Source organism: Vanacampus margaritifer, chromosome 3, assembly GCF_051991255.1.
Source record: "Vanacampus margaritifer isolate UIUO_Vmar chromosome 3, RoL_Vmar_1.0, whole genome shotgun sequence".
NCBI lineage: Eukaryota > Metazoa > Chordata > Actinopteri > Syngnathiformes > Syngnathidae > Vanacampus > Vanacampus margaritifer.
This window is the reverse complement of record NC_135434.1, coordinates 27,948,996-27,964,937: the sequence shown is the minus strand read 5'-3', so window position 1 is coordinate 27,964,937 and position 15,942 is coordinate 27,948,996. Positions and strand designations below refer to the sequence as shown.

At 44.7% G+C, this 15,942-nt stretch overlaps 1 protein-coding gene across 6 annotated transcripts in view; it reads left to right on the top strand.

Moving 5' to 3' along the window:
* The window catches only part of pdzd2 (PDZ domain containing 2), a 111,503-nt gene that overhangs the window by 71,009 nt on the left and 24,552 nt on the right, over positions 1-15,942 (top strand). For all 6 annotated transcript variants that reach the window (XR_013293507.1, XM_077561871.1, XM_077561872.1 and 3 more), the window contains 6 exons: positions 309-382; positions 4,596-4,818; positions 7,085-7,202; positions 10,558-10,690; positions 13,415-13,502; positions 13,646-13,719. Coding sequence is in view for 5 of the 6 variants with exons in the window: in XM_077561871.1 (XP_077417997.1) it covers positions 309-382; positions 4,596-4,818; positions 7,085-7,202; positions 10,558-10,690; positions 13,415-13,502; positions 13,646-13,719 (710 nt within the window). In the remaining variant the exon portion in view is untranslated. The remainder of the gene's footprint in view (positions 1-308; positions 383-4,595; positions 4,819-7,084; positions 7,203-10,557; positions 10,691-13,414; positions 13,503-13,645; positions 13,720-15,942) is intronic.

Genomic DNA, 15,942 nt, shown 5'->3' with positions numbered 1-15,942 from the left:
TAGCGTATATCCATATACAATATAAGACAAAGATGATTAGTCCAATTGAATGTGTGGATAACTTTTTGCAATGATGAGCTGACCTTTAAGACTGACTTTCAAGTCATATTTGTTACAGTTTTATTTCCACTGTGACAATTTAGTTTTTTTTAAACTAGTTAGTAAGTAGTTAGTTTGAAAGTCCCAGCATATTGTTATGTAATATAGTATAGTACTTGTAAAAATAAATAAAATTGATAATGAGCTTAACTGTCTTAAATGAAATCTGAAAGTATTGTGTTCTTTTTTCTTTTTCTTTTTTTACATAGGAGATGAGATTCTGGAGGTAAACGGAGAGTCTCTTCAAGGAATGACACATCAACAAGCCACCCAGACTTTCAAGGTTCAATCTATGGTCTCATCTGTAAAACTTCCATTTTTAAACAAATGGCTACAGACTGACAAATTCTTCTCACAGCACTAGAAGTATACTGATAAATACATTTGCCGTTAAAGACTTCGATAACCAACTTTACGGAGAAAATACATGAAATGAGAACAGACAAAGGGCATCTCAGCTCAACTCAACTTTATTTATAAAGCACTTTAAAACAACCATCGCTGCATACAAAGTTCTGTACATGGAGTAAAGATTAATCATGCAATAACAAAGAGTTGAAAACGGTCTACGAACAATTAATTTTACAAAAAGCCTCTCGCAATGCATTGTGCTCATTGCCTGGGGACTTATCAAAGAATAACAGATCCGGCATGAGAGAAGTTAAGCTGCCGTCCGTCCGTCCGTCTTCTTCCTCTTATCCGGGGTCGGGTCGCGGGGGCAGCAGCTTTAGCAGGGAAGCCCAGACTTCCCTCTCCCCAGCCACTTCAGCCAGCTCCTCCGACGGGATCCCAAGGCGTTCCCAGGCCAGCCGAGAGACGTAGTCTCTCCAGCGTATCGTGGGTCGTCCCCGGGGCCTCCCGCCGGTAGGACATGCCCGGAACACCTCCCCAGGGAGGCGTCCAGGGGGCATCCGAGCCAGATGCCCGAGCCACCTCAACTGGTTCCTCTCAACGTGGAGGAGTAGCGGCTCGACGCTGAGTCCCTCCCGGATGACCGAGCTTCTCACCCTATCTCTAAGGGAGAGCCCGGCTACCCTGCGGAGGAAACTCATTTCGGCCGCTTGTATCCGGGATCTTGTTCTTTCGGTCACGACCCACAGCTCGTGACCATAGGTGAGGGCAGGAACGTAGATCGACCGGTAAATCGAGAGCTTTGCCTTTACAACGGACCGATACAGCGTCCGCATCACTGCAGACGCTGCACCGATCCGCCTGTCGATCTCCCGCTCTAACCTACCCTCACTCGTGAACAAGACCCCAAGATACTTGAACTCCTCCACTTGGGGCAGGATCTCATCCCCGACCCGGAGAGGGCACTCCACCCTTTTCCGACTGAGGACCATGGTCTCGGATTTGGAGGTGCTGATCCTCATCCCAACCGCTTCACACTCGGCTGCGAACCGCTCCAGTGAGAGCTGGAGATCACGGCTTGAAGAAGCCAAACAGCACCACATCATCTGCAAAAAGCAGAGATGCAATGCTGAGGCCACCAAACCGGACCCCCTCAACGCCTCGGCTACGCCTAGAAATTCTGTCCATAAAAGTCATGAACAGAATCGGTGACAAAGGGCAACCTTGGCGGAGTCCAACCCTCACAGGAAACAAATTCGACTTACTGCCGGCAATGCGGACCAAACTCTGACATCGGTCGTACAGGGACCGAATAGCCCGTATCAGGGGGCTCGGTACCCCATACTCCCGAAGCACCCCCCACAGGATTCCCCGAGGGACACGGTCAAACGCCTTCTCCAAGTCCACAAAGCACATGTGGACTGGTTGGGCGAACTCCCACGAACCCTCGAGGACCCTGCTGAGGGTGTAGAGCTGGTCCACTGTTCCACGGCCGGGACGAAAACCACACTGCTCCTCCCGGATCCGAGATTCGACCTCCCGACGGACCCTCCTCTCCAGCACCCCTGAATAGACCTTACCTGGGAGGCTGAGAAGTGTGATCCCTCTAAAGTTGGAACACACCCTCCGGTCCCCCTTCTTAAAAAGGGGAACCACCACCCCGGTCTGCCAATCCAGAGGCACTGTCCCCGATGTCCACGCGATGCTGCAGAGACGTGTCAACCACGACAGCCCCACAACATCCAGAGCCTTTAGGAACTCCGGGCGGATCTCATCCACCCCTGAGGCCCTGCCACCGAGAAGCTTTCCAACCACCTCGGCGACTTTGACCCCAGAGATAGGGGAGCCCACCTCAGAGTCCCCAGACCCTGCTTCCTCAAAGGAAGGCGTGTCGGTGGAATTGAGGAGGTCTTCGAAGTACTCTCCCCACCGATTCACGACGTCCCGAGTCGAGGTCAACAGCACCCCATCTCCACTATACACAGTGTTAACGGCGCACTGCTTTCCTCTCCTGAGACGCCGGATGGTGGACCAGAATTTCCTCGAAGCCGTCCGGAAGTCGTTTTCCATGGCTTCACCGAACTCTTCCCATGTCCGAGTTTTTGCCTCAGCGACCGCCGAAGCCGCATTCCGCTTGGCCAGCCGGTACCCGTCAGCAGCCTCCGGAGTCCCACAGGCCAAAAAGGCCCAATAGGACTCCTTCAGCTTGACGGCAACCCCTACCGCTGGTGTCCACCAGCGGGTTCGAGGATTGTCGCCACGACAGGCACCAACCACCTTACGGCCACAGCTCCGATCGGCCGCCTCAACAATGGAAGCACGGAACATGGTCCACTCGGAATCAATGTCCCCCGCCTCCCCCGGGACAATGGAGAAGCTCTGCTGGAGATGGGCGTTGAAACTCTTTCTGACAGGGGATTCGGCCAGACTTCCCAGCAGACCCTCACAATACGTTTGGGCCTGCCTGGTCGGACCGGCATCTTACCCCGCCATCGGAGCCAACACACCACCATGTGGTGATCAGTTGACAGCTCCACCCCTCTCTTAACCCGAGTGTCCAGCACATACGGCCGCAAATCCGATGACACGACTACAAAGTCGATCATCGAACTGCGGGCTAGGGTGTCCTGGTGCCAAGTGCACATATGGACACTCTTGTGCTTGAACATGGTGTTCGTTATGGTCAGTCCGTGGCGAGCACAGAAGTCCAACAACAAAACACCGCTCGGGTTTCGATCGGGGGGGGGGGGGCATTCCTCCCAATCACGCCCCTCCAGGTCTCACTGTCATTACCCACGTGAGCGTTGAAGTCCCCCAGCAGAACGAGGGAGTCCCCAGGGGGTGCGCTCTCCAGCACACCCTCCAAGGACTCCAGGAAGGGTGGGTACTCTGAGCTGCTGTTCGGTGCTACCCTCTCATTCACCGGGGTAAACCCCAACGTACAGGCGGCTAGCCGTGGGGCAATGAGTATGCCCACACCTGCCCTGCGCCTCTCACCGTGGGCAACTCCAGAGTGGAAGAGGTTCCAGCCCCTCTCGAGAGGATTGGTACCAGAACCCAAGCCGTGTGTGGAGGCAAGTCCGACTAAATCTAGTCGGAACTTCTCAGCCTCGCACACCAGCTCGAGATCCTTCCCTGTCAGAGAGGTGACATTCCATGTCCCCAGAGCTAGCCTCAGTAGCCAGGGGTCGGACCGCCAAGGCCCCCGCCTTTGGCTGCCACCCAACTCACTGCGCACCCGACCCCTTTGGCCCCTTCCACCGGTGGTGAGCCCATGGGAAGGGGTCCCACGTTGCCTTTTCGGGCTGTGCCTGGCCGGGCCCCATGGGTATAGGCCCGGCCACCAGGCGCTCGCCTTCGAGCCCCACCTCCAGGCCTAGCTCCAGAGGGGGGCCCCGGTGACTCGCATCCGGGCAAGGGAAACGAGGATCCAAAGTTCGTGTTCATCATTGGGGTCGTTTGAGCCATGCTTTGTCTGGTCCCTCACCTAGGACCTGTTTGCCATGGGTGGCCCTACCAGGGGCATGAAGCCCCGGACAACATAGCTCCCAGGCTCATTGGGACACGCAAACCCCTCCACCACGATAAGGTGATGACTCACGGAGAGGAAGTTAAGCTGCTCATTTCCTTATTCTCTCATAAGTAAACAATGGATTAGTTTTTGTGTCCATTAATTTTGGTGCCGATTGATTGACGTTTTTCGACATTATTAGCGGTGTGTGTAACGATTTTGAATGAACAAATTGTGTCCAGTTGCTCCGCTGACTCCCACCAAGACCTAGGAAGAGGGAGGGGGCAGAGCCATATTGCTGAGCACATAGGGGCGTTTTTAGAGCAGTAGTTATTTACTGATTTCTCCAAAACAAATTGATCAAACTGAAAAGCTAGCATCATTTTCAACATCGTCAGCCTGCCCCAGGGCAGCTGTGGCTACTTAAGTAGCTTACCGCTATCACAGTGTAAAGTGTGTGAGTACATGAATAATGTATGCATTCCTCTGTGAAGCGTCTTTGAGTGTCTAGAAAAGCGCTATATAAATCTGATGCATTGTTTTCCTGATCATGATCATTTGAATGAAAAATGGACCATCCTTGCTAGACCGTTCTTTTTTCTCACTACTGGACACATTTCTGTTGTTCCTCTAGCAACTCAAAAAAGGTGTTGTGACAGTGACAATTCGAACTCGCCTGCGGAGCCCCAGTCTTACACCCTGTGCAACGCCAAGTATCCGTAGCCGCTCCAGCTCACCCAACTCCAATCCCAGTGAGGGAACACCTGTAACCTTTGGGATTGATGAGACTGATGGCCAAAGGACTTTTGGTCCCGGTCCAAAGGACTGCATCATTATGGATGTCACACTTAATAAAGGTGATGTTTTTTCTTTTTTTAATTAACTCATTCACTCCCAGCCATTTTCACTGAAGCAACCCCTTTCGCTCCCGGCTAATTTACTGATTTTGCAAGGCCCACAGAATATTGTGTTCTATTGCTATAAAAACATGGAACCTACCAAAAGGAAGATTAGAGTCTCTTCTTTCATCAGGAAAAAAAGTATATTTCTATCTGTTTCCATTTTGCAGCAATTAGCATTAGAATATAGCCAAGTTTCATCATTATTCACATTCCTGTTGAAAACACTGGCAAAAAGAGCTTGTTGCAACATGGCCCTGGTTGATCTCTTATACTCTGCTGCCACCCGCTGGCCATTTTTTGTAATAACTACCATTGCTTTAAGCGTCCACTTCAGGTCAGAGGCTACATCAAAGCCTTCTGTAGTAGCATTAAAAAAAAAAAAAAATTCTCCAGAAAAAAAAATAATAATAACAATAATTAAACGTATCAATAGATAATAGAATGTTTTATAAATTTTGGGGAGCAACTGAGTATGTAAATGTATTTCCGCACCACATATAATAAAAAATGTAGCTACGAGTGAGTACATTGTACAGTAGCTGCATACTTCCGAGGTGTGTCAGTATACAGTACAAGTCGTTCTAGGACTGGTGTCTCAAAATTTATATTTTGAGTTTTTACCTTCAATTTCCTGCATAGTTTACTTAGTTCAGTGCGTGAGAATGAACATCGCTGCGCTGGAGCTTACTCACCATGTTGGCTCAGTGTGATCCCACCCCCACTTTTGTAGATGTGGATGTCATTAAGAGGGCTGAGACAACAGAGCTGTGGAGGATCCTGGAAACATCCTTCCAGGAGAGTTCAGAAGCGTTGGAGAGAAGAGTGGGAAAGTGCGATTACACTCCAAGGGCATTTAAATTTATCTTTTACAACACCGGTGGTCCTGGAACTTTTCTGACACACCTGTGTTTTTTTCGTCTAATTGCATTTGAGCAAAGTAAAGCTATTGGGGCACTTGGCATTATCATCTTTCTATTTTGGGGTGTTACCATTATGTTATCTAACTATGTCTGTTTTTTGCAGACACACACACGCATGCACACGCACGCACACACACACGCACGCACACACACACACACACACACACACACACACACACAAGTTGGTCTTTGTATCTTAGTGGGGACATCTCATTGACATAATGCATTTCCTAGCTCCTTACACTAACCTTAACCATGACAACTGATTACCTAACCCTTACCCCAATCCCAACCAAAACCCAATTCCAACCCAAACTCTAAAACCTAGTCTTGACCCTCAAAAAGAGGTCTGAACTTGTGGGGCTCACCAAAATGTGCCCACAAGGCAAAGTCAGTCCCCACAATGGTAGCTAAACAGGGGGAAAAACATGAGTATGGGCCCCATAATGTAGCAAAGACAAAGACACACACACATTAATTTACAAATAATCAATGCATTCATGTGAAGACTAAACCCCTACATTCCCCTTGCAAATATAGTTATTGTTCCACATATTCTACTTTGGGAGAATATTTTTTTTGTTTCAACAAGACTGTACAACATGTTTTGAGTGAGTGTGTGTGTGCCTTTGACTTTGCTACATGTATGTGGGGCCCATATACAAGTGTATTTTCAGGTTTAACTACAATTGTGGGGATCGACTTGAAATTGTGCGGACATTTTGGTGGTCCCCACAAGTTCAGACCTCTTTTTGAGGGTCAAGACTTAGTTTTATAGTTTAGGTTTGAATTGGGTTATGGTTGAGGTTAGGGTAAGGAATGGGGGTAGGCACTCATTTTTGATGGTTGAGGTTAGGAGAAGGGGCTAGGAAATGAAATGAAATCATGTCAATGTGGGTTAGGGTTAGGCTAACGATGATAGAAAGACAAGTGTGTGTGTGTGTGTGTGTGTGTTGGGGCCAATATATCGGGATTTCACAGAGTTGTGGGGCCCACCCGTCCTTGTGGGGCCATTTTGCTGGGCCCCACATGTTTAGACCTCTTTTTGAGTGTTAAGACTTGGTTTTAGAGTTTAGGTTTGAATTGGGTTATGGTTGAGGTTAGGGTAAGGAATGGGGGTAGGCAATAATTTTTTATGGTTGGGGTTAGGGGAAGAGGCTAGGAAATGCATTATGTCAATAAGATGGCCCCACAAAGATAGTAAAACAAATTTGTGTGTGTGTGCGTGCATGCGTTTATGTGTCTTTGTATAGTGTTAAGAATAAGACTTTTTTTTCTCTTCTCTATTTTTCTTTACATAGAGCCTGGTGTTGGCCTGGGAATTGGTGTTTGTTTTCTTACCCCAGAAAACTCTGCTCCTGGCATCTTCATCCATAGCCTAGCACTCGGGTCTGTTGCCAAAATGGATGGCAGGCTCAGGTAAAAACATTGGTTTTCTTTTGGATAGTGGGAGACAGTTCGCATGACTTGACTTGAGTCAGGAGGCTTGAGTTATCAATTTTAGGACATGGGACATTGGCTTCAATGTATCAATAAGTTGACTTTGATTTCATATTCATGAGACTCGACTGGCTTTGGCCTGGGACACACTGATCGACATGGCGTAACGCGACTGAACTGGGCAGTCGTGAGCAAATAGTGACTCAGTAGTGACTCATACCCGCACACCTGGTGATTGACCATCACGCACGTCCTGTACCAACTTGCTGCAACGGAAAAATTGCGAATCCTAGTGTTCTTATCGTGAAGCAACATTTTGAGGTGCCACACATATGGTAATGTATAAAAAACTTTAGATTCCATGCATTTGACATGATTGGTTTGGATTTTTAATTTGTGCACATTCAAACAATTTTAAGTGAGTAATGATTTTGCGAAAGATTTCAGTAGCTACACTTAAGGTGAAATGCCACTGAGGCAAACTTTGTCCAATGTAGTGAATGTTGAATTCGCCAATTATGAGGACGTCGTCTCTCTCATTTTACCCGACAAATTGCGAAATTTTTGCAACGTTTTAGCGACCTTTGAGACAACACACAAATTGTTTTGGAAGTTGCTGCGCAATAACCCTTAGGGTCACCCAGAGAAGTAGGTCAATCTGGAGCAGCCCATATCAAAAAGTGCACTTTCCTCAGCATAATACTACTTTACAGTATGCCATATATATCACAATACCACAAGAGTAGCTATAGTGTTTCAGTGGTCCCAAATGTTTGTGTGCCCCTAAAACACAACTTCTGTCAAACTGGCCCAGTTTTCTGGTTTTTCATAGAAAAATTAGGTAGGTACCTGAAATTTGGGTCAAATGGATAAAATGATTATCTTCTGTTTCCTTTTTATTTTGAAGATGTCATTATTAGGCTTTGTCTTATTAGGCGCCCACAACCACAAACCCCTGTCTGTAAAAACTTTACACACCAAGCAACTTGAATTGTATGCCTGCTTACTACTCAGTCCGACTCTGGGTCTTGACCTTGATTTCCAAATGTAATACAAAATTTAATTCCCGATGAAAATGGGACTTTGAGTGGCTTGACACAAGGAATGTGACCTTTTTTTCTTCTTCTTTTTTTATCAAACTATTTAGATGTTTAATTGTTTAACTTGTTTTGTATCATAATAGTTACGTCAATTTAAGATTGCTAGTGATTTTGGTCCATATTGGGTTGATTTTAAAGCTGAATGCCAAAGTTGTCACCTTTCATTTTAATTAAAATGTAAAGCGCAGTCTAATATGCAATAGCTTTCTTCTCGCTCAAAAACTGTACAATGAGTTTACTGCAGTTTCATACTTTTAATTTTGGTCACCTAAATTAGCTCTATTAAAAGGTAAAAAGTAGAAATAGTCCTCAATAAGACTAACTAAAAAACTGAAAAGTAGGGTGTGCAAAAGTATTCAGAATTAACACTTTGTAGAACCCCCTTTTGCTGCAATTACGGCTTCAAGTCTTGGGATATGTCTCTATCAGTTTTGCACATCGGGAGACTGAAATGTTCGTTTGTGAACTGCAATCTTAATCTTTAGTCAGCATTATGAAGACTAATGAACATACCAGGCTGGTCCGGGTCAATGTTTTGGATAAAGCAGAAGGGTACATAAAGATTTCAAAAGCTGTGAACATCATAGAGTATTCTGTTTAATCAATTATCCATAGGTAGATGGAGTACCAAACAACCACAAATCTACAAGACAAGGCCGACCTTCCAAAGTTTCTTATCAGAGAAACAACCAAGAGGTTTTTTGATCACTCTAAATGAACTGCAAAGATCCACAGCCGAGGTAGGGCAATCTGTCCATAGAACAAGCATCAGCCGAGTACTGCACACATCTGGCCTGTATAGTAGGGTGGCAGGAAGAAAAACATTTCTAAAAGCAAGGCACAATAAGTCACGTCTGCAGTTTGCCAGGAGCCATCTAGGAGACATCACTGACAAGTGGAAAAAGTGGAAAAAGGTGGTCCGATGAGACCAAAATTGAACTTTTTGGCCTACATGACAAACGCTTTGTAACCCTATTGATGAAGGTATTAATTCAGAGGGGGCACACCCTACTTCAGAGGTGGGCATCGAGGGCCGGAGTCCTGCAGGTTTTGCCTGTTGCCCCTCTCCAACACAGCTGATATACAATCAGCTCATCAGCAAGCTCTGCATAAGCCTGATAACGATCCTGTTGATTGGAATCAGCTTGTGTTGGAAGTGAGAAACCTCCAAAACCTGCAGGACTTCGGCCCTCGAGGACCGAGATTGCCCACCTCTGCCCTACTTAAAACAAAGTAAAATATGTTTGAAATTAGATATCCACATTGTTTCACTTCATGATTGTGTGCTACTTTGTGTTTAGGTTCTACATAAAATTTCAATGAAATATATTTATGTTTGTGGGCGTATCGTGCCAAAATGTTGAAAAACTCAAGGGGGTGAATACTTTTGCAAGGCACTGTATATTGTGTAGACCGGGGATGGCCAACAATATCAATGCTTTCCTTACCACACCTCATCAGTGTTAAGCTGTAATTATTTAATTCATATCAATTAGTAGCACTTGCACCTGTTCATCTCCATTAGAGAAGGAGATTAAGATCATAACAGTCCTACCAACATACAGAAGGTAAAGGGTCTACCATACCATGTACAGTATGTACCAAGATGCCCACAATCAATACACGCGTCGTACTAGATCATGAGCATTTTATCTTAGATTTATCTCTTTTATATAAGGGATTTTAATATTTCACTCACACTTTAAGTCACAGTCATTCGTAGTAACAATGTGCAACTTAAATTTAACGTGACAGTAAAAATGCAACCAACTATGGGTAACATAAACACACTAAATGATAATGATAATGACTTTAGGAGAAAAAGGTCAGTATTGCATGCTGCAGTGCATTCTGGGGACCAAAGAGTGGCCGAAAAGTACAAAAAACCTCAAACAACTTCTCTAATATATAATTAAAATTATCCAGAAATTAATAAATCTATGAGATTATTATTAATTTCTAAAACATTTTTAATCCGTTGTGATGAATAAATTTCATAGCACATATAAATGATTACAATTGGTCATGCGGTCATCTTCTCGGACTACACAGACAAGCTGACCAAGCTACTTTTGCCTCACTCTTATCTTCGAGTTGTTCGACCACTGAACCATTTGAATTCCTTGTATCCACTGTATAATATTTGCATTTTATGTATATATTGATCTATGTTTGTACAGCACTATTATCATAATGCTTTCCAATTTTGTCACACCTCTGCTTTCTCACATAAGTCGGGGGGATCAAATACTGGAAGTGGATTCAGTCAGTCTTCGTTTTGCTGCCCTCAGTGAAGCCTACGCCATCCTCAGTGAATGCAGCCCTGGACCAGTCAGTCTCATTATTAGTCGGCATCCTAATCCCAAAGTAAGTGTGTTGTTTTTTTCATCATGCCATTTTTGTTTTTTGTGAAGTCTTCCTTCAAAATTACAATTTAAACAATGCTTATTTGCCAATTTGTTGTATCAGAGGCGCAACTGTAAAGCCAGCATTTATTTGCCTGTGCTTTTTCAATAGGGATGGTTGAGAACTAGGTATCGGTATTGGGCTGATACCCGACCATATTTCAAGGTGTCGGTATTCGCAACGAGGATTGATACTGGTCTCGGCCATTACTCTTGCAGCCGTTTTATGATCAGGAACTAAAGGCATGTAAGGCTGACAGCTTCCCATTAAGATGCAATTTCAATATGTACAGTATATGTAACACAGAAACACATACATGACAAGGATTAACGTCCTCATAACTTAAAGAAAAAATGAATTAAACTATATTGCACCACACAATACAGTCTGGGAACAGAGTGCCTTTACCGTCATCATAGATTTGAATACATACAGTAGATTTGACGCCGGTGCCGGTGTTCTCTCAGATCAGCATACCTCGTCAGATCAGCTTGAATGGGCAAAGTCACCAAAACCATCCATTCATCCATCCATTCATCCATCATCCATACACGTGTTGGTATTGACAAGAAAGTAAGCTCCATGAAAATCGGTTGAGAAATTAGCAAGTTATTTTCAGAAACATTTCTTGTCACCAGCATTGCTGAGCTGGGCTGTTCTTGTGCGTCATGTAACGGCAGTTAACGGTAGCAAGCTTTTTTTATTTTTACATATTAAAAGTTTGCTGATCATTGACATGATAGTATAGTATAGAATAGATAGCATTGGCATCTAGCTTCCGATCAGCGCTTCGATCGTCGCAAATAGTTTTATACAGTACTAGGCGAGGCTTGCTGTTTATGTCTATACCAGGCATTCGTGATCGGTCCGTGTTGTAATTGTCAACAACCAGTTTTGTATTTCTATCTCTTCTTTAATGTTTTCCAACTGCTCTTATTTTCAGTGAAGGACAAAGGAAGAAGTTGATTTGTCTTTGATGTGGTTGCAAAAATTAGCAACTGGACGATGTTCACTACACAAGTATGACACCATGACACCTACTTTTCTTCTTCTTCGTCTTCTTCTTCTTAATTTAAATTTTGACATTTTTAACACTTCGAATAAGAGGACGATGAAGAACGGTGTCTTGCAACTTCCGATTTAATTTTTAACAACAAAGAAGGATCTAAGGGCTCCTAAATCCACAAGTATTGTACCTTTTGGTGACATTGCAAGCCGTTTGAAGATCCAACTGTAAAAGTCCTTGCCCGCTGACGTGTTAAAGAGTTTGCACAGGGCTTCGATCATATCTGCAGTGCACTCATATTCATATTGCACATTATAGCCTGGACTTTAGGGGTGTAACGGTTCACAGAAGTCACGGTTCGGTACATACCTCGGTTTTGGGTCACGGTTCTGTACGAGTTCGATATAACAGGGAAAACAAAAAGTTCAAAAAGCTGAAATTTCATTTTTTTTTTCTTTCATTTATTTTAGCAGACAGTAATGAAGGTAACAGTTTGACCAACATAGTGTCATTTAGAACTTTTAAGATGCAGATACAGATGCACATAAAAGTACTCAACGTTTATTTTAAATGGTTTTCCGAAAGAAAGAAAGAAAGAAAGAAAAAGCTTATCTTTATTGTCAGATGTTATCCATCTTATCATCATTATTATTATTGTTAGTGTGTATTAATTTTATTTTTTAAATAAATCTTATATATGCCAGGTCAGCACTGTATGTATAGTAAGCAGGATGGCTCCCTTCAAACATTCTGTTTCATTAAAAAAGCTCAGATTTCACACAAAGTACATTTGGGACTGACTGCATTGGACAAGATAATTGTTTTTAGTATCCGTACTTTTATGTTTCTTTTTACTTTTATTTTTTTGGTTTGTGGTTTTCTAATGTAATAAATGGGCTCAACAAAGTTCGTTCAAAGGTCTATCCTCTCCTAAAATAAAGAAAAAGTTGAATAAGTCTTACGTGATGGCATCACGTAAGACTTGATGTGCATCAGATGCACAAGCTTCATTACTGTGGCTGCTCTAAACGGTCTCATGCCGGTCATCAGTCTCTTTAAGCTCCTGGCAATAACGATAGCACAAAAACATTCATCCATTCATCCAAAAGCAATGAAATAGTACGAAAAGAGCGCCGTAGAGATAGCTATGTTAGCCCATTACCTCCACTAGTCCACTCTTAGTGTGTGTGTGTGTGTGTGTGTGTGTGTGTGTGTGTGTGTGTGTGTGTGCGTGCGTGCGTGCGTGCGTGCGTGCGTGCGCGCGCGCGTGCGTGTGTGTGTGTTGCGTTCGTGAGTGCCGACTCAAATCTATTTGCATCTATTTGACAGGAGACGCTAAATGTGGCGCGAGTGAATATTACTGACATATGTAAACAAACGCACATGGCGGCTGGCTACTAATTTAGGCACATTACTGCCACCTGGATAAAGCAGCTATAAAAGGCCCACTCTGGTCACGTATGGGTACATGCACTTTGAAGTACTGACACATTATAATTTTATTTTTTTTAAATGGCACAATAAACCTATACATATGATTTTTTTTCTCCTGCCGGATGTGGTAAATTGTGCAAATTTCATGAACTTTCACGCATGTTTAGACTACCCAAATCAGCATAATTTTGCTTGGCAAACAGAGCATAGCCAAAGCAATGCCTCAATCAAATGTGTTTTCTCAGGTATCAGAACAAGAAATGGATCATTTCATAACTCAATCCACACACAAGGGCAAAATGAATAAGAGTCGACATTCATCTCATTCCCAAGGTCTGTTACCTGATTGTTACCTTAACCTAAACTTACATCTCTGTCCTTTAATACTGTCTTGCACCCTTAAAAAAACTTAATTGTCATAAATGCTCCTGTAGATATCATGTCCATTTTTTCTGACATAGTGTTGTAATTGTCAGGCTTTTCCTGTAATAGAGATGGATCACCTGCCCTCAGCTGGACCATGAAGCGATTTCTTGAGCCGGCCAGTAGGGTAAGTATTCATTTAGGCTCTTTGGGCAAGCAAGCAACATTTCTTTCTCTAGCACTTTTTCGCAGACTCGAGCTACAAAGTGCTTCACAAGTTAAGGTGGACATTCTTGCAGGCTTAAATTGGATACAGGCAGAACATATCCAGGGATTTACAATTTCAATGAATGAGTCATATCAGTCAATTGGCTGAGGTAGGGGAATCTGTCCAGAGAACAAGCATGAGCACAGTACTGCACAAATCTGGCCTGTGTGGAAGGGTCGCAAGGAGAAAGCCATTTTTAAAAGTGAGCCACAAGAAGTCACGTCTGCAGTTTGCCAGCAGCCATGTAGGAGACACGTTGACGAGTGGAAGAAGATGTTCTGGTCAGATGAGACCAAAATTGAACTTTTTGGTCTACATGACAAACGCTTTGTTTGGCGTAATCTTTGTCGTTTTATCATGTGCTTATGTTGTCAGCGTATTCACGTTTGGCTAAATTATTGGCAGGTGGGGTGATCTAAACAAGTGATAAGTGTTTTAATGCTTGAACAATGAATGTTATTACTTAACATTTCAACGTGATGATCACAGTGGCTGCGATGGTTCCACATGGCAGGACAATAACATTTGGTCAGGCATTGTAGATCTTTCACAGGCAGCCTGTAACAAAGGGAATACATTTTTCCATTTCATGAAAATTATCCACACGCTTTCTGTCAGAAAGAGTACTGCGTCTTGGTCTTTCGTCACACCAGGGATGTCTGTGGGCTAAAAGGGCGGTCCAGATGCTGGGGGTAGTTACTTAGGATTTTGGGTGACGGTTCTGGACCGCTCCAAATCCACATTCAAGCAGGTAGCGCCGTCTCGCAGGGGTTGTTGAGCCAGTTTGTCAGCAAAAGTAAACAATCACGATTATGTTCTCTGGTTAGATGAAAATTGGGAGGTGCATTCTGTGTTGATGTGACATCACTTATGGTTACATGTGCGTAAAGTTCCCTTATAGATGGCTGGTGTGAGGGCATTTTTCTCTGACTGTCATAGTAGGTGTGAGTGGTTGCAAGATGGTGGACCCAAATGCAGGGAAACATGGCAAGGAGACAGGAATGAAGGGCAATGTGAGGAACTTTATTGAAACATAATGGGTACGTTCACACTGCAGGGAATGATGCCCAATTCGGATTTTTTGATAATCCGATCTTTTTACGTACTTGTTCACAATTATTTAATTTTTTTCCCCCTCTGGAGAGCTCAGTATTGTTCATTCGGTAGTTTTACCGATTTGACGTCATCATCATTGCTCTCTTTTTTTCTGTATGTGGGTGAGTATGTGTATGTGCGTGCGTGCGTGCAAGTGTGTGTGTATTCATTAGTTCACCTAAAACCTATTAAAAATTCCCATACCGTTCACCTAAACTGAACACTTCCAGCCAGAGTCGTGAGGCCGTCAGGAGACCAGAGGAAGGACCAAAGAAAAATAAAGGAAAGTGAAATCCAGCACCGACCAGACACCACCCACCAGGCCACCAACCAGAGTCCTTCACCAACCCCAGAGACATCTAAATTCCAACAAATCAGGGAGACCTCAAGAGACCAAAGGAGAGACTGAGGAAAGGAAGGAAGGACAGACGAAGCAGAGTGAGATCCACAGACACCAGCCTTCACCGATTCAATGACCTGAGGAAGAAGCAGATTGTGTCTGAGTTTCGATAGATGCTGGTGTGGTGGATCTGGCATGCATGAAAATCTCCACCAAAGAGGGGAGCCGTCGACCCCTGCCAGGACAGAGCAAGCGCAACACCTCAGGGCCCTCCAGGCCACGGCAGCGCCAAAGGACGACCCCCGGGCCCCGCAGGGGCCACCGGCCGGAGAGCAAACCCAGGAGCAGGAGCGCCCCCAACCCAACGCAGCAGGACGGGGCACTGCAGGCCCGCCAGGCACCCCACCGGTCCACAGCCCCCGCTTCCCCCACGACTCCCTCGCACCCCCATCCACCCCCGCCATCCACCCTAACCCAGCCCCAGCCGCCCCCGACCCCCAGATCCCGGGGATACCCCGCACCCAGGCATTGGCGCCGAAGAGAGGCCGGAGCGGAGAGGGCGAAGAATTAACCCACTGGCATGCAGTGAATCCGAATATTAACCCTTGGTGCCCATTGGAGGTGAATCTGCTCGATCCTGTTGGCAGCAACTGGGTTCCTGACTATAAAAACACAACCAGTAGTTACATATTGCCAAATACCGAAAC